Raw genomic sequence first — 23,517 nt, 5'->3', positions numbered from 1 at the left:
GCCTTGGCCTCCCAAACTGCTGGGATTACAGGCGTGAGCCACTGCGCCTAGCCAGGTTGTAGTTTTTACTCTTTGTGATTTTAACTTACATTTCCCTGCTTTCTTTCTTTTTTTTTTTTTCTGAGACAGAATCTTGCTCTTGCTCTGTGGCCCAGGCTGGAGTGCAGTGGTGCGATCTCGGCGCACTGCAACCTCCGCCTCCCGGGTTCAAGCGATTCTCCTGCCTCAGCCTCCCGAGTAGCTGGGATTACAAGCACACGCCACCGTGCCCGGCTAATTTTTGTATTCTCAGTAGAGACGGGGTTTCACCACGTTGGCTGGGTTGGTCTCGAACTCTTTGACCTTGTCATCTGCCTGTCTCGGCCTCCCAAAGTGCTGGGATTACATGTGTGAGCCACCGCGCCCCGCCCCATTTCCCTGCTTTCTAATGAGGTTAAACATGATTTTGTTTCTTTCTTTTTTCTTTTTCTTTTTTGAGACAGGGTTTCACCTTGTTGCCTAGGCTAGAGTGTAGTGGTATGATTGCAGCTCACTGCAGCCTCAATCTCCCAGACTCAAGTGATCCTCCCACCTCAGCCTCCCTAGTGGCTGAGACTACAGGCATGCCACAATACCAGGTATCCATGAAAGTGTCAAATTCTGTAAAATATTTGAAGAGATTTATTCTGAGCCAAATATGAGTGACGATGACCCTCAGGAGGTCCTGAGAACATGTGCCCAAGATGGTAGGGGTGCAGTGTGGTTTTATGCATTTAGGGAGGCATGAGACATCAAGAACATTTAAGAAATACGTTGGTTTCGCAGGAAAGGCAGGATAACTCAAAGCGGAGTGGGTGGGGGGCTTCCAGGCTATAGGTAAATTTAAACCTTTTCTGGTTGACAATTGGTTGAGTTTGTTTAAAGACCTGGCAAAGTAGCCAGGCATAGTGGCTCATGCCTGTAATACCAGCACTTTGGGAGGCGGGGGCGGGCAGATCACCTGAGGTCAGGCGTTCGAGACTAGCCTAGCCAACATGGTGAAACCCCATCTCTACTAAAAATACAAAAATTAGCCGGGTGTGGTGGCTGGTGCCCGTAATCCCAGCTACTTGGGAGGCTGAGGCAGGAGGATCACTTGAACCCAGGAAGTGGAAGTTGTGGTGAGCCAAGACCGCACCATTCAGCCTGGGCAACAAGAGGGAAACTCCACCTCAAAAAAAAAAAATAAAATAAAAAGACCTGGGAAAGAAAGACATTTTCCTTTTGAAAGAAAGAAAATGTTGAAGTTAAGATAAAAGATTATGGAGACCGAGGTTATTTTTGAAGCCTGATAGTGGCTAAGCTTAGAGACAATAGATGACAAATGTTTCCTATTCAGATCTTTAAAAGGTGCTATGCTCTTAGTTAATCTCTTTAGGATTTGGAGGGCCTGGAAGAAAATACCTAGCTATGTTAATGTGGATTCTTTACAGATACAGATATCCCCCCCTACAAAGGACAGCTTTGCAGGGCCATTTCAAAATATGGCAAAGGAAAGAAAAAAAAAAAAAGGCCTGGCGCAGTGGCGCAAGCCTGTAATTCCAGCATTTTGGGAAGCCCAGGCGGGCGGATCACCTGAGGTCACTGAGATTGAAGCCAGCCTGGCCAACATGGTGAAACCCCATCTCAACTAAAAATACAAAAAACTAGCCAGGCGTGGTGTCGTGCACTTGTAATCCCAAGTACTCAGGAGGCTGAGGGAAAAGAATCGCCTGAATTCGGGAGGCAGAGGTTGCACTGAGCTGAAATCGTGCCACTGCACTCCAGCCTGGGTGACAGGGTGAGACTCCGTCTCAAAAATAAATAAATAAATAAATAAAATAAAACAAAATATGGCAAAGAAACATGTTTTGGGGTAAAATATTTTGACTTTCTTCTTTGTTATGCCAGAGTCACATTGGAAAGTAAGTCACAATACATAGGGTTAAATAAAACCCATCTGATGAGAATTTATGGTTTGTAGGGCATGACTCCCCAGACCCCTTAGATAGGAATTTGGGCAAGATAAAAAAAAATGAGAGCTTAGTCCTCACTGGCCATATATATATATATATATTTTTTTTTTGTAGAGACCAGGTTTCATCATGTTGCCCAGGCTAGTCTCGAACTCCTGGGCTCAGTCTCCTGGGCTCAGTCAATCCACCAACATTGGCCTCCCAAAGTGCTGGGATTACAGGCTTGAGCTTCTGTGCCCAGCCTATGATTTTCATATAAACATATGAAGCATTTTGATTCTCTCAGATTTTACACTCAGAATACACTATCTACAGTTAATTCTCAACTTTTTCTCCTACTTAATTATATTATAAGAATACTAAGAAGATGAGCTGAGATAGGGTCTTGCTACATTGCCCAGTCTGGTCTCAAACTCCTGAGCTCAAGTGATTCTCCTGCCTCAGCCTCTCAAGTAGCTGGGACTACAGGCAGCTGCCACTGTGCCCAGCTTTAGGCAGAAATTTAGAACTTGATCTCTTTATTTCATTTCTCATATCCATTAGATTAGCAATTCCTGTTAATGAGATCATTCCCAAAATGTATCTCAAATCATTCCATTGTCCTATGTACTGCCACCTCTTAAGTCCAGACTATCATCATATCGTTCTTGGAATACTGCAACAACTTCATGTTTTTCACATTTTGCATTTTGTCACTGCCCATTCCACTTCATTTTCCGTATTACAGCAATAGGGGTAATAACTCTTACATCTTTTCAGTGTTTTTCTTTTTTTTTTTTTTTGAGACGGAGTCTTGCTCTTTTGCCCAGGCCAGAATGCAGTGGCGCGATCTCGGCTCACTGCAAGCTCCGCCTCCCAGGTTCATGCCATTCTCCTGCCTCAGCCCCCCAAGCTGGGACTACAGGCACCCGCCACCGCGCCTGGCTAATTTTTTGTATTTTTAGTAGAGACGGGGTTTCACCATGTTAGCCAGGGTGGTCTCGATCTCCTGACCTCGTGATCCGCCCGCCTCGGCCTCCCAAAGTGCTGGGATTACAGGTGTGAGCCACAGCGCCCGGCCTTTTTTCTTTTTTTTTTTTTGAGACGGAGTCTCGCTCTGTCGCCCAGGCTGGAGTGCAGTGGCGCAATCTCGGCTCACTGCAAGCTCTGCCTCCTGGGTTCACGCCATTCTCCTGCCTCAGCCTCTCCAAGTAGCTGGGACTACAGGCGCCCACCACCACGCCCGGCTAATTTTTTTGTATTTTTAGTAGAGACGGGGTTTCACCGTGGTCTCGATCTCCTGACCTCGTGATCGGCCCGCCTTGGCCTCCCAAAGTGCTGGGATTACAAGCGTGAGCCACCGCGCCCGGCTTTTCAGTGTTTTTCCATTGCTCTGATAGAATTGAAATTCTGTCATAATCCAGAAGCCCCTGCAGCCTCTGCCTTAGGCTATCTCTCTAACCTCATCTTTACTCATGCTTTTTTTTTTTTTTTTTTTTTTGAGACAGTCTTGCTTTTTCATCTAGGCTGGAGTGCAGTGGGGTGATCTTGGCTCACCGCAACCTCCGCCTCATGGGTTCAAGCAATTCTCCTGCCTCAGCATCCCCAGTAGCTGGGATTACAGGCACCCCCACTACACCCGGCTAATTTTTGTATTTTTAGTAGAGACGGGGTTTCACCATGTTGGCCAGGCTGGTCTTGAACTCCTGACCTCAAGTGATCTGCCCGCCTCAGTCTCCCAAAGCGCTGGGATTACAAGCTTGAGCCACCATACCTGGCCGTTTTCTTTCTTTCTTTCTTTTTTTTTTTTTTTTGAGACAGGGTCTCGCTTGAACTCGGGAGGCGGAGGTTGCAGTGAGCTGAGATGGCGCCACTGCACTACGGCCTGGGCAATGCAGCGAGACTCTGTCTCAAAAAAAAAAAAATTTAATTAAAAAGTGAAATGGAACTGAATAGACCATGTAAGAATGTCTTCATAGCAAGGCGCAGTGGCTCACGCCTGTAATCCCAGCACTTTGGGAGGCCGAGGCGGATGGATCACCTGAGGTCATGAGTTCGAAACCAGCCTGGCCACCATGGTGAAACCCCGTCTCTACTAAAAATACAAAAATTAGCTGGGTGTGGTGGCGGGTGCCTGTACTCCCAGGTACTCAGGAGGCTGAGGCAGGAGAATGGCATGAACCCGGAAGGCAGAGCTTGCAGTGAGCCGAGTTCGGGCCACTGCACTCCAGCCTGGGTGACAGAGCAAGACAGAGGCGGTGGCTCTCGCCTGTAATCCCAGCACCTTGGGAGGCTGAGGCCGGCAGGTCACCTGAGGTCAGGAGTTCAAGACCAGCCTGGTAAACATGGTGAAACCCCATCTCTATTAAAAACACAAAAATTAGGGACGGGTGCAGTGGCTCACGCCTGTAATCCTAGCACTTTGGGAGGCTGAGGCGGGCGGATCACTTGATGTCAGGAGTTCAAGACCAGTCTGGTCAACATGGTGAAACCGCGTCTCTACTAAAAATACAAAAATTAGCCAGGCAGCGGGTATGGTGGCTCACACCAGTAATCTCAACACTTTGGGAGGCCGAGGAGGGTGGATCACTTGAGGTGAGGAGTTCAAGACTAGCCTGGTCAACATGGTGAAACCTTGTCTTTACTAAAAATACAAAAAACTAGCTGGGCTTGGTGGTGCGTGCCTGTAGTCCCAGCTACTAGGGAGGCTGAGGCAGGAGAATTGCTTGAACCTGGGAGGTGGAGCTTGCAGTGAGCTAAGATCCCGCCACCACACTCCAGCCTGGGCAACAAGGTGAAACCCCGTCTCTACTGAAAATACAAAACATTAGCTAAGCATGGCAGCACATGCCTGTAGTCCCAGCTACTCGGGAGGCTGAGGCAGGTGAATCTCTTGAACCTGGGAGGCAGAGGTTGCAGTTAGCCGAAATCATGCCGCTGCACTCTAGCCTGGACTCCAGCTCAAAAAAAAAAAACACCAACAAACAAACAAAGATATTTATGGCTGGGTGTGTGGCTCACGCCTGTAATCCCAGCACTTTGGGAGGCCGAGGTGAGTGGATCACTTGAGGTCAAGAGTTTGAGAGCAGCCTGGCCAAGATGGTAAAACCCCTTCTCTACTAAAAATTCAAAAATTAGCTGGGTGTGGTGGCAGGCACCTGTAATCGCAGCACGACACCACACCCAGCTAAATTTTTGTATTTTTAGTAGAGACGGGGTTTCTCTGTGTCGGCCAGGCTAGTCTGGAACTCCTGACCTCGTGATCCGCCAGCCTTGGCCTCCCAAAGTGCTGGGATTACAGGCGTGAGCCACCTCGCCTGGCTGATGGCAGTGTTTTGAACCAAATAATTTGTTCTTCCAGACCAGGTGAACACCCTACCCAAGGGCAGGTAATCCACAGATTGGCTAATGACTTGTATAATCTGGCTGGAAAAAGTAAGTAGGGTCAAGCAGTCTTTTATCCTTAATTTTGAACTAAGAAGCAGAGGAAGAGTCTGGCATGTAGCTGCAGAGGCAGAATGAAGTAACAAGATAGAGGTTAGTAACAAATTGGGTCAGTCAGATGAAACTAAAATCAGACAGAACGCTCAAATTTTGGAATTTTAAGTTTATTATTAAAAGGACACTTTACAGAGGTATGAGGCTAGGCGTGTGGTGGCTCACGCCTGTAATCCCAGCACTTTGAGAGGCCAAGGTGGGGGGATGATTTGAGGCCAGGAGTTCGAGACCAGCCTGGCCAACATGGTGAAACAGCGTCTCTACCAAAAATACAAAAATTAGCCGGGCGTGGTGATGGGCGCCTGTGATCTCAGCTACTCGGGAGGCTGAGGCACGAGAATTGCTTGAACCCGAGAGGCAGAGGTTGCAGTGAGCCGCGATCGCACCACTGCACTCTAGCCTGGGCGACAAAGAGAGACTACCTCTAAAAAAAAAAAAAAAAAAAAAGCCGGGTGCGGTGGCTCACGCCTGTAATCCCAGCATTTTGGGAAGACGAGGCAGGTGGATCATTTGAGGTCAGGAGTTCAAGACTAGCCTGGCCAACATGATGAAACCCCGTCTCTACTAAAAATACAAAAATTAGCCGGGTGGTAGTGGCGCGCCTGTAATCCCAGCTATTCAGGAAGCTAAGGCAGGAGCATCTCTTGAGCCTGGGAGGCAGAGGTTGCAGTTAGCCAAGATCACGCCACTGTACTCCAGCCTGGGCAACAGAGTGAGACTCTGTCTCAAACAACCACCACCACCACCACCACCTCCACCAATAAAAAAATGCAAAGCGCCACTAATAACAGAGCTAGTAAAGATGGATGGGAATATAGGTGGAAGTACAATCCCCGTTTAATTGCAACAAGGTTCTCCAGGTTGCTTAGAGTCGGGTAAACTGGAGATCACTGACACGGAAAACAAGAAAACCCTTATTGTTTATAGCTGTTATGTATGAATAGGTTATTAGCCTTAGGAAAATCATTTGTGCCGAATACAGCTTTTGAGTAAGCAAAAAATATTAACGTCAAGTTGAATGTAATTGAAGCGACTTATTGGGCGTGGGGTGGGGATGGGGGTTGCAAGCCCATACAAAAGGCGAGCACAGATAATTTATTTAACAAGACTATGGGGTTGTGGGGGGGCTCGGAAAAAAATCGGCGGAACCTGCTCTCAGTCACCTTGCACCAGGACACAAACACTGACTCAAAAATACACGCATATGAAACGAGTATCATCTCTAAGTGAATATGAGTGCCAAGTAGAAAGCTCGTATCCGATTTATTATCAAAACGTCTTTGTACCATTTTAACATCCATTCCAGGAAGAAAAAACCTATTGGGAATATGGTTAATTTGTAATTAAGTGCTATTCCCCAAATTAAAGAAACAGGTAACAAAAAAATTTTAAAAGCCGGCGAAATACTATTTAATTTATTCAGGAACACTTTAAAACTCTTGTTAGGTGGTGGGTGGGAATCCGGGCGGGGAAGCGCACTAAGCCGAACGATCGGGCAAAGGTTTCCTAAACAGTCACCCAGAGGTAACTCCGCCTTCATCTGGGACGTGGCTCAAGATTACAGGTGATCGCGGTGCTCCGAGGCGCCAGGAGGCAACTTTCACCTGGGGCAGGCGCCGGGCGCCAGGGGAACAAGCGGCCCAGGCGGGGAGCCCACTTCACTTGGGGAGCTGCCCCAGGCCGGAGGTCGACACCGCGTCCCCCCCCTTAGCCTAGCTGCGACCCAGCTTTAGGGCCTAAGGGCAAATCGAGCGCCCGGTCCTCCCGGCGCCATGTGCGCGGCCCGCCCAGGCCCTTGGCCGCCGTCGCCGCGGGGGCAGGCCGCAAGCCAGCCGCGAGCCACAGAGGCCTGGTGCGCGCCCCGCCCCTGAGCCTGCAGTCGGGGCGGCCTCAGCCAGTGAGCCGGGAGTCGTCCCCTTCGTCCTCCCTCGCACTCGGAGGGCCGCTGGGGCGGGGCAGGCGCTCGGGCCGGGTGGCACCTGGGCGGGCGAATCCGTCAGCTCCCGCGGGAGGTCCGACGAGGGAAGGAGCCGGTGAGTAGCCACGTCACGCTCCTCAGGGAGGCCCCGCCCCGTGCTCTCGGGCCGCCCCTTCTCGCCGTCTCCACGCCTCCGCGGGCAGTTAGTGGCTCTGGTTGCTCGCGCTTCTCCAACTCCGGTAAAGCTCCTCGGCCTCGGCGTGCTGCGCCTCCGCGGCTGCCCTGCGCCAGGTGAGGGCTCGTGGCTCCCGGCTGCGGCTCCCGGCGCGTGGTGGCGGGCTCCGGGCGTGCGTCGCGGAGAGGACGGGGCAGGTGGGCGGTTGGCGCTCCGTTCGGTGCGGGGAGGGGCGTCACGCCGGGCGCTGCGCGGCCTCGGCGGGCGGCGGCGGCGGCGGCCACGGCCGCCGGGCTCTCGGGTTGTCTGCCCCCAGCTGGAGCCGGTCGGTGTCCCGGCGGAGAGACGGGCAGTCGGGCTCCCTGGCCTCGGGGCCACCCCGGCTGGGGCGGCTGGGGCAGAGGGACGATGTCTGCTCGCGCCCCGATGCCCGCCGCCCATTCTCGGGAGAATCCGCCCGCGGTGACTGCAGACAGGGAGTCGCTGTTGGCCGCGGCGAACCGGCCGGCCGAGCAGCCGCCCCCGCGCGAACGTGAGGGCAAAGAGGCGGCGAGGGAGGAGAGGGCCGCGGCCGCCACTAACGCTGGTGCGCGGGGAGAGCCGTCGCCGGCGCTGGTGCTGGGACGCAGCGTGCCCCAGGCGGCTGTCCCCGTGAGGCCCCTGGCGCTGCACCTGGCGCACAAGGCGCGTGGGCCGGGGGGCCCTTTCAGCGGGGAGCCGCCACCACCGCCGCCGTCGCCGTTGCCGCCGTTGCTGCGGGATCCGCCAGCCGAGGACGCCCGGGAAGAGGCGGCAGCTGGCCCTGCGGAAAAGCGGCAGCCGCAGCCGCTGCCGCCTAAGAGAAATCCCTGGACCAAAAAGCCTCCCCAGCACCTGTCCCCAAACACTACAGGTCCGCCACCGCCCCCGCTGGAAACCCTGGAGGCAGGTCTGTGGTTGCTCTGCGTTGGGCACTGGCGGGGTGCGGGCAGGGGCGACTTGCGGGACTTGCCGGCGCGTGGCGGCGGTAGCGGGCACCGGGCCTGGGTAACGGCAGGCCTCCCCTCCCTGTCAGTCGGAGGTAATTTGTTCCAAGGTGTCATTCACTTTGCCTATTTACATACATGGGCATCTGGGAAGGGAGCGGCAGGAAGAGGTGGGACCTCAGGTTCTCTTTGCCTGATGGGGCACGGAGGTGGTAGCTTGGCGGCGCAGCCCTGCTGGCGCGGTTGCGATTGTGTTTTGTCCCCACGTGTTAGTGACTTGGGAAAGTAGCTAACTTTAGATACTGCAGTGCTTCGTATGGGAAAGTTTTGGTAGACTTTTTTTTTTTTTTTTTTTTAATAAAAAAAAAAGGATTGAAGCAAGTCAGAGCAAGGGGATTTATTCGTAAGTGGAAGCGCGATTGTGGTCTTTTATTGTGAAATAAGATGAAAATCTCAAGGTTTTCAAAACACTGCTAAGCAGTCATATTGAAAATGAGACTTTAAATGTGGTTTTTAAAGTGCTTTATGGGGGGAGGGGGGAGGGATAGCATTAGGAGATATACCTAATGTTAAATGACGAGTTAATGGGTGCAGCACACCAACATGGCACATGTATACATATGTAACTAACTTGCACGTTGTGCACATGTACCCTAAAACTTAAAGTATAATTTAAAAAAAAAAAAGTGCTTTAAGCTATAAGTGTGCTGGAAAATAATTGAAATAGGATAGTTGACATGCCAGCGTGGATTGCACGTTAGGTAAATGGTTTTCTAACATTGTCAGCTCTCCTTCCCTTTAGAGGAGGTAAGATTATGCCACTGTATTTGAATGCTGACCAATGCTGTATGGCCCTCGGTGCTTTATTTTGATTGTAGTAACTGCAATTTAAGAAGGTTAAAATGGGCCGGCGCGGTGGCTCACGCCTGTAATCCCAGCACTTTGTGAGGCCGAGGCCGGCGGATCACCTGAGGTCAGGAGTTCGAGACCAGGCTGGCCAATATGGCGAAACCCCGTCTCTACCAGAAATACAAACATTAGCCAGGCCTGGTGGCAGGCGCCTGTAATCTCACCTACTTGGGAGGCTGAGGCAGGGACAATCGCTTGAACCCGGGAGGTGGAGGTTGCAGTGAGCCGAGATCGCGCCACTGCAGTGCGGCCTGGTCGACAGAGTGAGACCCACTCTCAAAAAAAAAAAAAAAAAAAAAAAAAGTTAAAATGGAAATAAAAACCATGACAAAGAGCAGTATCTGGCCGGGCGCGGTGGCTCACGCCTGTAATCCCAGCACTTTGGGAGGCCGAGGCGGGTGGATCACCTGAGGTCAGGAGTTCAAGATCAGCCTGACTAACATGGAGAAACCTTGTCTGTACTAAAAATACAAAATTAACCGGGCGTGGTGGTGCATGCCTGTAATCCCAGCTACTGGGGAGGCTGAGGCAGGAGAATCGCTTGAACCCGGGAGGTAGAGGTTGCGGTGAGCCGAGATCGTGCCACTGCACTCCAGCCTGGGCAACAGGAGTGAAACTCCGTCTCAAAAAAAAACCCCAAAAAACTGTATCTTCTACTTTCTAAATTAAGTTGTAAATGAGTTGAACTTTTTATATGCAAATGACAGCTGTTTAATTGCAAGTCTTCATTTTTATTTAAAATTAAAGGTTAGCAGTAGAATAGGAAATATTTGAGCGTGTTTACTGGCTTGTGAGGATCAAATACAATGAAGAGGTGGTATAAATGTAAGGCGATTGGCTGTGCGCGCTGGCACAGGCCTGTAATCCCAGCACTGGGAGGCCGAGGCGGGTGGATCACCTGAGGTCAGGAGTTCAAGACCGGCCTGGCCAACTTGGCGAAACCTGTCTCTACTAAAAACACAAAAATTAGCAGGATGTGGTGGTGCATGCCTGTAATATCAGCTACTCAGGAGGCTGAGGCAGGAGAATCGCTTGAACCCGGGAGGCGGAGGTTGCAGTGAGCCAAGACTGAGCCACTGCATTCCAGCCTGGGTGACAGAGCAAGACTCTGTCTCAAAAACCAAAAAAAAAACCAAAAAAAAAACCAAAAAAAAAAAAAACGGTGATTGTTACAAGCACCCATTATGTTATGTTAACATTTCTTCAGAGGAACTCTCCAAAGAGGGTTGAGTTAATTGATTCTTTTGCCTTTGCACAGAAATACTCCTCATTAATTGCTGATAAATTTTGACACTTGCAGAAAAAAACAGTTTGCTCCGGATTTAATATTGGCATAATTCCTTCCTTGCTGTAAAGAGCTGTTTGTTTACTCCTATTACTAACCAAAGAGAACATGGTTAAGTAAAGACCTCATAAAGTTTTTCTTTTTTTTCTTTTTTAAAGCCCAGTGGCAAGCACTCTAAAATTTAGCAAAGAAAGAAAACCCTAGTGAATCATCTTATTTGCTGTTTCACCCCTCTACTTCTAGACTTACAGACAATAATACATTCAGTGAATTACCAAGTAGGAACTCTTTGTTGATCATAAAACCAGTATCATAATTTTAAAACTTTGAAGCCATGCATGGTAGTATGTGCCTGTAGTTTTAGCTCCTTGGCAGGCTGAGGCAGGAAAAATCAGTTTTGCCCAGGAGTTTTAGGCCGTAGTGTCCTATCATAGTGCCTGTGAATAGCTACTGCATTCTAGCCTGGGCAATATAGCAAGACCACGTTTAAAATAATAATAATAATAATGATAATAGAACTTTAAAAACTGTCAAGGTAAGCCTTGGGAACTTTAATTGCAAATGACCTGCGAAAAATATTTAACAGTTAACCTATTGGTGCCTTCATTCTCCAGTCTTCACTGGAGATTAAGAATACTGTGATACTAGTTGTATGGTATCGTTCATGGAAATTTCAGTTTTGCTGTTGTCTTGTGTAGGCAACTCTTTCTGTCTTTGGATGGAATCCATTCTGCACTGGCAGGAAGACCATCTTTCAGACCTGGAATAGTGTAGTAATAGTGTAGTAACCATGGTCTCTTCCCAACACTGACTCTGCACCATTCTCCCACAATTTCTTTCTTTCTTTCTTTCTTTCTTCTTTTTTTTTTTTTTTTTTTTTCTTTTTTTTTTTTTTTTTTTTCCAAGAGATGGAGTCTCTCTGTTTCCCAGGCTGGTCTTGAACTGCTGGCCTCAGGCGATCCTCCTGCTTCCCAAAGTGCAGGGATTACAGACATAATCAGGCTTTCTATTTTCTTAAGCAGATTTACAACTTCAGGAGTAAAGAAATAGGACCACAGTCTATTTGCAGTTAAATAACTTAAGTAACTTAGATAAAAGAGATTGAGGTGTAGAAACGTACTGTTTTGAGAGACTTGGGTTCTAGTGCAGGTTTTGTTACTAACTAGCTAGTTGACTTCTGGCAAGATTTCTGGGCATTATAAATGAGTAACATGGATAGACTCATCTCTTCTGGTTCATAATACCAGAGTGCCACTTATAACCTGGCTGTCTTGGCTTCCATTTATATATTTATTTAATATTATTTAATTTATTTAAATAAATAAATTTTACCTTAGTTTATTTAAATAGGTAGATGTCTTGCTCTATTGCAGTGGTGAGATCATAGCTCACTGCAGCCTTGAGCTCCTGGACTCAAGCAATTCCCCTGCCTTGGCATCCCAAGTAGTTGAGATGACAGGCACGCATGTCATTCCATGGAATTAGCCATGCCTGGCCAGTTATTTTTAATTTTTTTTTTTGTAGAGACAGGGGTCCCTTTTGTTGTCCAGGCTGGTCTTGAGCTCTTGGGGTCAAGCTATCCTCCTGCCTCGGCCCCCACAAAGTGCTGGGACTACAGGTGTAAGCCACCCTGCCTAGCGGCTTTCTATTTTCCATTTTCTTTCTTTCTTTTTTTTTTTTTGAGACGGAGTCTCGCTCTGTCGCCCAGGCTGGAGTGCAGTGGTGCCATCTCTGCTCACTGCAAGCTCCGCCTCCCGGGTTCACACCATTCTCCTGCCTCAACCTCCCGAGTAGCTGGGACTACAGGCACCCACCACCATGCCTGGCTGATTTTTTGTATTTTTAGTAGAGACGGGGTTTCACCATCTTAGCCAGGATAGTCTCGATCTGCTGACCTCGTGATCCGCCGGCCTTGGCCTCCCAAAGTGCTAGGATTACAGGCGTGAGCCACCACGACCCGCCTTTTTTTTTGTTTTTGAGACGGAGTTTCATTCTTGTTGCCCAGGCTGGAGTGCAATGGTGTGATCTCTGCTCACCGCAACCTCCACCTTCTGGGTTCCAGCGATTCTCCTGCCTCAGCCAGCCAAGTAGCTGGGATAACAGGCATGCGGCACCATGCCTGGCTAATTTTTATATTTTTAGTAGAGACGGGGTTTCTCCATGTTGGTCAGGCTGGTCTCGACTTCTGACCTTAGGTGATCCTCCCACCTCCGCCTCCCAAAGTGCTGGGATACAGGTGTGAACCACTGCGCCTGGCCAAGCTTTCTATTTTCTTGTCTTTTTTTTTTTTTTTTTTTTGAGACAGAGTCTTGCTCTGTCACCCAGGCTGGAGTGAAATGGCGCGATCTTGGCTCACTGCAACCCCCCATCTCCCAGGTTCGAGCAATTCTCCTGCCTCAGCCTCCTGAGTAGCTGGGACTTCAGGTGTGTGCAACCATGGTTGCCCGGCTAATTATTATTTTTTTTATTTTTACTAGAGATGGGGTTTTACCACATTGGCCAGGCTGGTCTCGAAATCCTGACCTCAGTTGATCCACCCGCCTCGGCCTCCCAAAGTGCTGAGATTACAGGGGTGAGCCACCATGGTTGGCCTCAGGCTATTTTCTTAAGCAAATTTGCAACTTAAGAAGTAAAGAAATAGGACCAGAGGTTGTTTAAAGTTCACAGTGGTTATCTCTAAATCTATTAGTTATCTGTTAGTGATTGTATAATTTATACTATATAAATTGTGTAATTCTACAAAACAGGATGCTCTTTGAGAGAGATAATTGTATTGAAGTAACAGACTTAAATCAGGTCTATCCTGCTCAAGCTTGGATTTACTGTCACTGTGTTAATGAGGTAAAGGAATTCCATCCACAGAATTTTGCCAGGAAGTTTATTACTACAGTTAGAAACATAGGAAACACAGGGGAGAGTATTTCAGGACAGAAATTATGAATTTTCTCTACATTACAACCTGCAGATCTAAGTGAACCAGATTCTTGATGCCTCGGCCCTTGTGAAAGACTTTCTTCCACTTTTAGGATGATTTTGATCATGTGTTGCTGTTTCTAGACATCCAGATAAGGCACTCTTCAGCCAAAGTTGCTACCTACCCAAGAGGCCTTTTATCTTGAAATTTAGTCATGAGACCAGAAGGAACTTCTCCCATCTGTGTCTTGACTTGGTATTACTTTTATTTTGGATTCTTCCTTTTTTTTTTTCTTTTTTTGAAATGGAGCCTCGCTCTTGTCACTCAAGCTGGAGTGCAATGGAGCAATCTCATTGCAACCTCCATCTCCTGTGTTCAAGCGATTCTTCTGCTTCAGCCTTCCGAGTAGTAGCTGGGATTACAGGCGCTTGCCACCATGCCTGCATAATTTTTGTATATTTAGTAGAGATGAGGTTTCACCATGTTGGCCAGGCTGATCTTGAATTCTGGACCTCAGATGATTGACCCACCTTGGCCTCCCAAAGGCTGGGATTGCGGACGTGAGCCACCACATCCGGCTTTTTTTTTTTTTTTTTTTTTTAAGAGACCGGGTCTCACTTTGTCACCCAGGCTAGAGTAGGAGTACAGTGGCACAATCGTAGCTCACTGCAGCCTAGAACTCCTGGGCCCAAGGGATCCTCGTGCCTCAGCCTCTCAAGTAGCTAGGTCTACAGGCATGTGCCACCATGCCTGGCAAATTATTTTATTTTTATTTTTTAAATTTAAAAATAGAGACAGTATCTTGCCATGTTGCCTAGGCTGGTCTCAGAACTCTTGAACTCAAGCTATTTTTATTTTTTTTTGAGACAGGGTCTCACTATATTGCCCAGGCCTAGTCTTGAACTCTTGGCGGCCTCAAAGGATTCCCCCCACCTCAGCCTCCCAAAGTGCTGCTATTACAGGTGTGAGCCTGGCCTGGCAGATTCTTTTTTTCCCCTCTTTTAAAGATTTTATTTTAAACCTATTATATCAGAGTATGTTTTATACACTGACATATATAACCCCCTAACAAGATAAAGCAAAGACAAAAAAGTTTATCTTATTAGAAAGAAGATAGACCATCACTTATTCTCTTCAAGCATTTTTGCACTTTAACTTTTCTTAATTTGACAAAGCATTCATGAAACAGTCTGCAGACTAGTTTTAACAGATAAATAATACCTGTAAGCAGACATGATTGTCCTAAATTATTTGTTAGGTATGAATTTTATAAACTTTACTTATGTTGGCTGTAACGGTGGAGCTGGAGAGTATTGCGCCTTCTCCAAGCTCCCTGGTGAGAACCACCAATAGTGTGGTGGCACTTAAGGCCCTTTCCAAGGCCATGGCTCTTTCGGCCTACAGATGGCAGCCCATGCATCTCCCTATGCTTGTGGACTGATTTAGTGATCCATTGGGTGTCAGGATTTCTTCTGATAGCTTTAAGGAATGGATCAATGAGGATAACCTCAAAAAACTTGTATGTGGAATCTTCACCAACCCAGTAAGAATTCAGGACTTTTAGAGCCCCACAGTGGCATCCAGCTCGCTCCTTTGCAACAGACTGAAGACTTTGAGCAAACTTTAGCTGGTTAACACCATGATGGACAGGCTTGCCATAAGTTGCACCCTTAGGAACTGGGTGTTTTCGGCCACCATGGCGAACACGAATGCTATATATAACGTAAACTTGCGTGGCCTTGTTAGCCCCGTTGGTGTGCTTTATCAGGCCAGGTGGGGTGGGGAGCCCTGTGAAGAGCAGAGAGCTGGTGGTACTGCCAGCAACTGACTCTCAGAAGAAAGCGCATGGCATCAGACTGCTTTTCTCCATAGCTCCTGGATTTACTTGTATGCACCCATCTTGGCTTACCTGATGGCTGCCGCTAGACGGAAGGGGTGCAGATTCTCTTATTAAAATCGCGATATGGGTTTATTAATCCCTTACTTGTAGTTATGGTTGTTTTTTGCCTGTTAAACATCAGCATTCTAGTATAATTTCCATTCTTTTACTCATAACAATATGATGTTTAAAAAATACTGATTTTTTTCTGTCTTTTTCATTCTTATTTTTCTCGAACCCTGTGTTCATCATCAACCTCTTTTCTCCTACTATTTGGTTCATCAACACTATTTTCTCCTGTTTGGTTCCTAGAAACCTCAAGTAAGCTTACTGTTGTTACCCTAATGGAATACCATTTTAAGTAAGTTATATAGAAAAAATGCGTAAATATATTCTCCTTACAAAAATGAAAAACTTTCATGTCACCTTCAGATAATTTACTGAGGCCGGGCGCAGTGGCTCACGCTCGTAATCCCAGCACTTTGGGAGGCTGAGGTGGGCGGATCACGAGGTCAGGAGATCGAGACCATCCTGGCTAACACGGTGAAACCCTGTCTCTACTAAAAATACAAAAAAAATTAGCTGGGCGTGGTGGCGGGCACCTGTAGTCCCAGCTACTTGGGAGGCTGAGGCAGGAGAATGGGGTGAAGCTGGGAGGCAGAGTTTACAGTGAGCAGAGATCGCACCACTGCACTCCAGCCTGGACGACAGAGCGAGACTCCGTCTCGAAAAAAAAAAAAAAAAAGATAATTTACTAAATCTAAACTCCTTTTAAAAATTGCTGAGGACTTCCCGGGCATGGTGGCTCATGCCCGTAATCCGAGCACTTTGGGAGGCTGAAGTAGGCAGATCACCTGAGGTCAGGAGTTCAAGACCAGCCTGGCCAACATGGTGAAACCCTATCTCTACTAAAAATACAAAAATCAGCCGAGTGTGGTGGCCGGCACCTGTAATCCCAGCTACTCGGGAGGCTGAGGCAGGAGAATTGCTTGAACCCAGGAGGCAGAGGTTGCACTGAGCCAAGATGGTGCCATTGCATTTCAGCCTGGGCAACGAGTGAAATTCCGTCTCAAAAAAAAAAAAAAGAAAAAAAAAAAAAGGCTGAGGATGACCAGCTGTAGTGGCTCATACCTGTAATCCTAACACTTTGGGAGACCAAGGTGACCAGGGTTTGAGGACAGGAATTTGAGATCAGCCTGGGCAACATTGTGAAACCCCATCTCAATTTAAAAAAAAAATAGCTAAGGAGTGGTCCTAAATATGGCTGACATAGTTGATTTAGAGATTTACCTATTGATCATCTTGATTTTTTTCATTTTTGTATCTAGAATAAACTGAACATTTTTATACATATGTTTTATATCCATGTGTGCCTTTCTCTAGGGTAGATGCTGAGAAGTAGAATTGTTAGGTTATAGGGCATTTTTTAATTTATGAGTTGCTTTTTATTTATTTTTTAATGTTTTTATTTTTATTTTTATTTTTTATTTTTTGAGACAGAGTCTCGCTCTGTCGCCCTGGCTGGAATGCAGTGGCGTGATCTTGGCTCACTGCAAGCTCCGCCTCCTGGGTTCATGCCATTCTCCTACCTCAGCCTCCTGAGTAGCTGGGACTACAGGTACCCGCCACCATGCCCGGCTAATTTTTTGTATTTTTAATAGAGACGGAGTTTCACTGTGTTAGCCAGGATGGTCTCGATCTCCTGACCTCGTGATCCGCCACCTCGGCCTCCCAAAGTGCTGAGATTACAGTCGTGAGCCACCATGCTGGCCTTCACAAGTTGCTTTTTAAAGTAACTGTATAAATTGATACTCCCACTATTAGAGTTTGAGAATTGTCTTCTTTCACTTTTTTTTTTTTTTTTTGAGACAGTCTCACTCTGTCACCAAGGCTGGAGTGCAGTGGCACTGTGTCGGCTCACTGCAACCTCCGTCTCCTGGGTTCAAGCAGTTCTCCTGCCTCAGCCTTCCGAGTAGCTGTGATTACAGGCGTCTACCACGACGCCCAGTTAGGTTTTATATTTTTAGTAGAGACGGGGTTTCACCATGTTGGCCAGGCTGGTCTTGAACTCCTGACCTCAGGTGATCTGCCCACCTCAGCCTCCCAAAGTGCTGGGATTATAGGCATGAGCCACCGCACCCGGCCATTCTTTCACATTTTAAAAAGCACTAAGTTTTACCACATTTTCCCTTAAATATGATAAAATGTGAAATATTGATATCATCAGTGCATTTTCTTAATTAAAATTTTGCCAAAAGATCATGGTCATAAGAATTAAGCTGAGTGAAGTAGGCTGTATTGTGTTGTAGCTTCTGTTTAAAGTATCCTAGCCCTTAAAAATATATTATTTTCTTTATCTGTTTACAGTTATTTCCTTGTAGGTCCCAGGGTTTAAGGATAACATTTTATTATTTATTTATTTTTATTTTATTTATTTTTTTGAGATGGAGTCTTGCTCTGTTCCTCAGGCTGGAGTGCAGTGGTGCGATCTTGGCTCACTGCAACCTCTGCCTCCTGGGTTCAAGTGATTCTCATGCCTCAGCCTCCAGAGTAGCTAGGATAACAGGCACCCACCGCTATGCCTGGCTAATTTTTGTGTTTTTTAGTAGAGACGGGGTTTTGCCATGTTGGCCAGGCTGGTCTCGAACTCCTGACCTCAGGTAATCTGGCCTCATTGGCCTCCCAAAGTAGTGGGATTATAGGCGTGAGCCACTGTGCCCGGCCTAAGAATAACATTTTAAAGACAGTGAAATAACGCTCAAAAAAGATGTACTGGTATATAGTGTCTGTCTTACTGATGATGTCTGAAAAATGGAGATATGTAGATCCCATGCTTGTTCATGTATATTTATAGTAGCTTAAATTTGCAGGGTGTTTTGTTTGTTTGTGAGAAAGGATCTCACTCTGTTATCCAGGCTGGAGTGCAGTGATGTGATCATTGAGCTCCAGCAATCCTCCTATCACAGCCTCCTGAGTAGCTGGGACTACAGGTGCACACCACCATGCCCAACTAATTTTTTTTTTTTTTAAAGACAGGGTTTCACTTATGTCACCAGGGCTGCTCTCGAACTCTTGGGCTCAAGTGATTTCTCCCGCCTTGGCCTCCCTGAGTGCTGGGATTACAGGCTTGAGCCACTGTGCCTGGCTTGTTTCTTACTTAGAAACAAAAAACAAGTTTCATCTGTTTGAATATACATGTTTTAGACTGGGCACGGTGGCTCACTCCTGTAATCCCAGCACGTTGGGAGGCTGAGGCGGGTGGATCACAAGGTCAGAGATCCAGACCATCCTGGCTAACACAGTGAAACCCCGTCTCTACTAAAAATACAAAAAATTAGCTGGGTGCGGTGGCATACGCCTGTCGTCCCAGCTACTCAGGAGGCTGAGGCAGGAGAATCGCTTGAACCCGGGAGGCAGAGGTTGCAGTGAGCGAAGAGCGCGCCACTGCATTCTAGCCTGGGTGACAGAGTGAGACTCCGTCTCAAAAAAAAAAAAAAAAAAAAGCATATACATGTTTTTTAATGCGAAATTTTTTTTTTTTTTTTTTTTGAGACGGAGTCTCGCTGTGTTGCCCAGGCTGGAGTGCAGTGGTGCAATCTCAGCTCGCTGCAAGCTCCGCCTCCCGGGTTCATGCCATTCTCCTGCCTCAGCCTCTCCGAGTAGCTGGGACTACAGGCGCCCGCCACCACGCCCGGCTAATTTTTTGTATTTTTAGTAGAGACAGGGTTTCACCGTGGTCTCGATCTCCTGACCTCGTGATCCGCCCGCCTCAGCCTCCCAAAGTGCTGGGATTACAAGCGTGAGCCACCGGCGCCCGGCCGAAAAATTTTTTAATTTAAAACAATTTCCTAAACTGGCTTGCTATTTCAGTCTTAGGTGTTCTCTAATGACATGCAGTGTGATTTCCTCCATGTTAAAACATGAGAAAATGAAAAATTTCCTTTCTTAGGCTTCTTTTACCTGTAATCTGTACATATATATATATATTTTTTTTTTTTTTTTTTTTTTTTTTTGAATCAGCGTCTCACTCTTGCCCAGGCCGGAGTGCAGTGGTGCAATCTCGGCTCACTCCAACTTTCACCTCCTGGATTCAAGTGATTCTCCTGCTCAACCTCCCAAGTAGCTGGGATTACAGGCATGTGCCACCACACCTGGTTAATTTTTGTTTTTTTAGTAGAGATGGGGTTTCGTCATTTTGGCCAGGCTGGTCTTGAACTCCTGGCCTCAAGAGATCTGCCTGCCTTGGCCTCCCAAAGCTGTTTGGATTACAGGCATGAGCCACTGAGCCTGGCCTGTATATATAAAATTATATTTAAAACCTGGTGGACTTCTTTCCATGTCAATACATATACAGCTTTGTCTGATTTCTAAAAGTTATGTAGTATTTTGTGTATTATTACATAGAGGCTGTTTAAATAGGATTATCAACAAAGTTGCACTGAACATCCTATATAGACATCTTTGTACCTTTTCTTGATTCCTAGATAATTTCCTGAAAATGGAATTCTTTTATTAAAAGTTATATACATTTTAGATGACAGATTACCCTTGAAAGATACACTACCTTGGCTGGGCGCCGTGGCTCATGCCTGTAATCCCGGCACTTTGGGAGGCCGAGGTGGGCGGATTACTTGAGGTCAGGAGTTTGAGACCAGTCTGGCTAACATGGTGAAACCCTGTCTCTCCTAAAAATACAAAAAAATTAGCCAGGCGTGGTGGCAGGTGCCTGTAATCCCAGCTGCTTGGGAGGCTGAGTTAGGAGAATGGCTTGAACCCGGGAGGGCGAGGTTGCAGTGAGCCAAGATTGCGCCACTGCACTCAGCCTCGGTGACAGAGTGGGAAGATTCTGTCTCAAAAAAAAAAAAAAAAAAAAAAAAAAGAAATACTGCCTCATACTCTTACCAGCAGCATGACAGAAATAAAGAGACTCTGTCTCAAAAAAAAAAGTTGTATTTGTAATTTTCTCCTGTTTTTTTTATATATATATATATATATATATATATATTTTTTTTTTGACAGAATCTAGCTCTGTCGCCCCAGCTGGAGTGCAGTGGTGCAATCTCGGCTCACTGCAACCTCCACCTCCCGGGTTCGAGCGATTCTCCTGCCTCAGCCTTCTGAGTAGCTGGGACTATGGGCATGTGCCACCATACTGGGCTAATTTTTCTATTTTTAGTAGAGATGGGGGTTTCACCATGTTGGCCAGGCTGGTCTCAAACTCTTGACTCCGGTGATCCACCCGTCTTGGCCTCCCGAAGTGCTGGGATTACAGGTGTGAGCCACCAGGCCCAGCCTATATTCTGTTAATGAAAGGATTGTTCTGTCTGTTCAGTGTAATACACTGTGTTTTTTTTTTTTTTTTTTTTTTTTTGAGGCGGAGTTTTCCTCTTGTTGCCCAGGCTGGAGTGCAATGGCAAGATCTCGACTTACCGCATCCTCTGCCTCCCAGGTTCAAGCGATTCTCCTGCCTCAGCCTCCCAAGTAACTGGGATTACAGGCGTGCGCCACTGTGCCCGGCTAATTTTGTATTTTTAGTAGAGATGGGGTTTCTCCATGTTGGTCAGGCTGGTCTCGAACTCCTGACCTCAGGTGATCCACCCACCTCAGCCTCCAAAAGTGCTGGGATTACAGGCATGAGCCACCGCGCTTGGCAACACTGTTAATATTTCTTACTTCTTGATTTGAAGACTGAAGATCACCTTGAATCTATGTGTCAAATGGAGTTGATTTTTTGCTAGGAATTTGAGTCTCAGAACCTTGGATTTTGGTTGGAAATGATGATTATACTGATTTACTGAAATTGACATAATAGTTATTTTGTTGAATTTACTGAATGAAGTAGTTGTAAAAACAATCCTGTATATTTTCTTTAGAGTTCGGTTCCCTAAAAATTATAAAAGCAGGAAAGCTCAAGACAAAGAAATCCAACAAGGTATGTCTTCATAGGAAATAGTTCTTAACTGTATTGATTTTTGAAACTTGAGGCTAAGAACTCTTAGGTTATTATAAGTGTATTTTTCTTCTAATTGTATTATTGGTATTAGATTAAAGTTAATATTATGGGAAATCATAACCTTTATCCAAATCTCTATATATGCCTTTGTTATCATGTATAACTCAATTTAATGTTATTAAATAGTGGTGAAAGTTTTATCATAAGATTAAGCCATTCTTATTTCAAAATATTCTATTGTTTGCAGAAACTTTTTGATTAATTTGGCAGATGCCTGCATATAACTGAATATAAATGATTATTAAAACTCCTTTTACTTTTAGAAAATGTTTTTTTCCTGCTTAAAATTTCTAAAACTAATTTGCAGACCTAACACTTATTTGTTAACTTCTTAGGCTAGTGATTTCAGTGATATGGAGAATTGGCCAACACCAAGTGAATTAGTGAACACTGGAGTGAGTATTATTTTAAAGTTTTTTTTTTAAAGAAAGGAATATATATTCATTTCAACGTGCAGAATTTTATTTTACTTAAAATGTAAATAATTGTCATACTGGGGGACAGATTTTTTTTATTTGTTTGAGACAGGGTCTTGCTCTGTCTCCAGGCTGGAGTGCAGTGGTGTGATCACAGTTCATTGTAGCCGGAAACTCCTAGGCTCAGATGATCTTCCTACCTCAACCTCCAGAGTAGCTGGGACTACAGGCACGCACCACTGTGCACAGCTAATTTTTGTATTTTTCATAGAGACAGGATTTTGCTGGTCTCCAACTCCTGAGCTCAAGTGATCCTCCTGCCTCAGCCCCCCAAAATGTTGAGATTACAGTGCGAGCCACCATTCTGGCTGAGGAACAGATTTAAAAACTTGATTCATCAAGAAGATTACATTTTTGTTAGTTTAATTTGCAGTTATTATTTGATGCTGCCAGTAACATTAGTAATGAACTTGTTGTCTTAAGCTTTACTCATGGTAAGCTTAACCTAACCTATTATTTCTTTCTTTTTTTTTTTTTTCTTTGAGACAGGGTCTCACTCCATTACCCAGGCTGGAGTGCAGTGATGTGATCACAGCTCACTGCAGCCTTGGCCTTCCAGGCTCAGGTGATCCTCCACCTTTGCCTCCCAAGTAACTAGGACTACAGGTGTGTGCCACCACACTGGCAGATTTTTAAACTTTTTATAGAGATGGGGGTTTGGTCATGTTGCCCAGGCTGGTATCAAACTCCTGAGCTCAAGCAATTGGCTCGCCTCAGCCTCCCAAAGTGCTGGGATTATAGGCGTTAGCCACCATAGCTCGCCTGTTATTTCTTTAATAATGAAGACATATTATAAATTGTAATCAAATTTTTATATTTGTATAAAATCACATACATTGATAAAGAGGTGCTGAAAATGTGGCAGCTATCCTTTTGATAGTTGACCCGCTTTTCAGATAACCTAATTTAATTCATCACATTTCCCTCATCTGGTTGTATTCTTTTTTTGAGATGGAGTCTTGCTCTGTCGCCCAGGCTGGAGTGCAGTGGTGGGATTTCAGCTCACTGCAACCTCCGCCTCCTGGGTTTAAGTGATTCTCCTGCCTCAGCCTCCTGAGTAGCTGGTATTACAGGCAGACACCACCACATCTGGCTAATTTTTGTATTTTTGGTAGAGACAGGGTTTTGCCATGTTGGTCTCGAACTTCTGACCTCAGGTGATCCACCCACCTTGGCCTCCCAAAGTGCTGGGATTACAGGCGTGTGCCACTGCGCCCGGCCTCGTCTGGTTGTATTCTTAAGAGGTAATCTTATATTTGAGATTTGCATTTTCTAGAATTTTATATATGTGGAAGCATTCAGTAGGTACTCTTTTTTTTCCTGGCTTCTACTCAGCATTATTTTGAGATTTACTTGTGTGTCAGCAGTTCATTCCTTTTTCTTACTGAGTAGTATGGATGTAACACAGTTTGTCCATTCACCTATTGTTAATGGACATTTGGATTAATTTTACGTTTTGGTTGATACAAATAAAACTGCTATATGAACGTTTGTGTGGAAAATTTTTCATTTTTTCTTGGATATGTAACTAGG

At 46.2% G+C, this 23,517-nt stretch overlaps 1 protein-coding gene and 1 pseudogene across 9 annotated transcripts in view; one reads left to right on the top strand and one right to left on the bottom strand.

Moving 5' to 3' along the window:
* The first annotated feature begins 6,918 nt into the window (after positions 1-6,918).
* The window catches only part of LARP1B (La ribonucleoprotein 1B), a 147,387-nt gene continuing 130,788 nt past the window's right edge, over positions 6,919-23,517 (top strand). For 4 of the 9 annotated variants that reach the window (XM_030815711.1, XM_030815716.1, XM_030815715.1 and 1 more), the window contains exons 1-3: positions 7,556-8,471; positions 21,369-21,427; positions 21,844-21,903. In XM_030815711.1, coding sequence (XP_030671571.1) covers positions 7,952-8,471; positions 21,369-21,427; positions 21,844-21,903 — 639 coding nt within the window. In that variant the 5' untranslated portion in view covers positions 7,556-7,951. Of the gene's footprint in view, positions 7,484-7,529; positions 8,472-21,368; positions 21,428-21,843; positions 21,904-23,517 lie in introns of those variants that run through there. The other 5 variants (XM_030815712.1, XM_030815718.1, XM_004088439.3 and 2 more) reach the window with 3 other exon arrangements.
* LOC105740033 lies at positions 14,843-15,515 on the bottom strand (annotated as a pseudogene).

The sequence above is a fragment of the Nomascus leucogenys genome, chromosome 7b (genome assembly GCF_006542625.1).
Source record: "Nomascus leucogenys isolate Asia chromosome 7b, Asia_NLE_v1, whole genome shotgun sequence".
Lineage (NCBI taxonomy): Eukaryota > Metazoa > Chordata > Mammalia > Primates > Hylobatidae > Nomascus > Nomascus leucogenys.
Note: the sequence above shows the minus strand (reverse complement) of the source record. Positions and strands in the feature narration are given on the sequence as shown.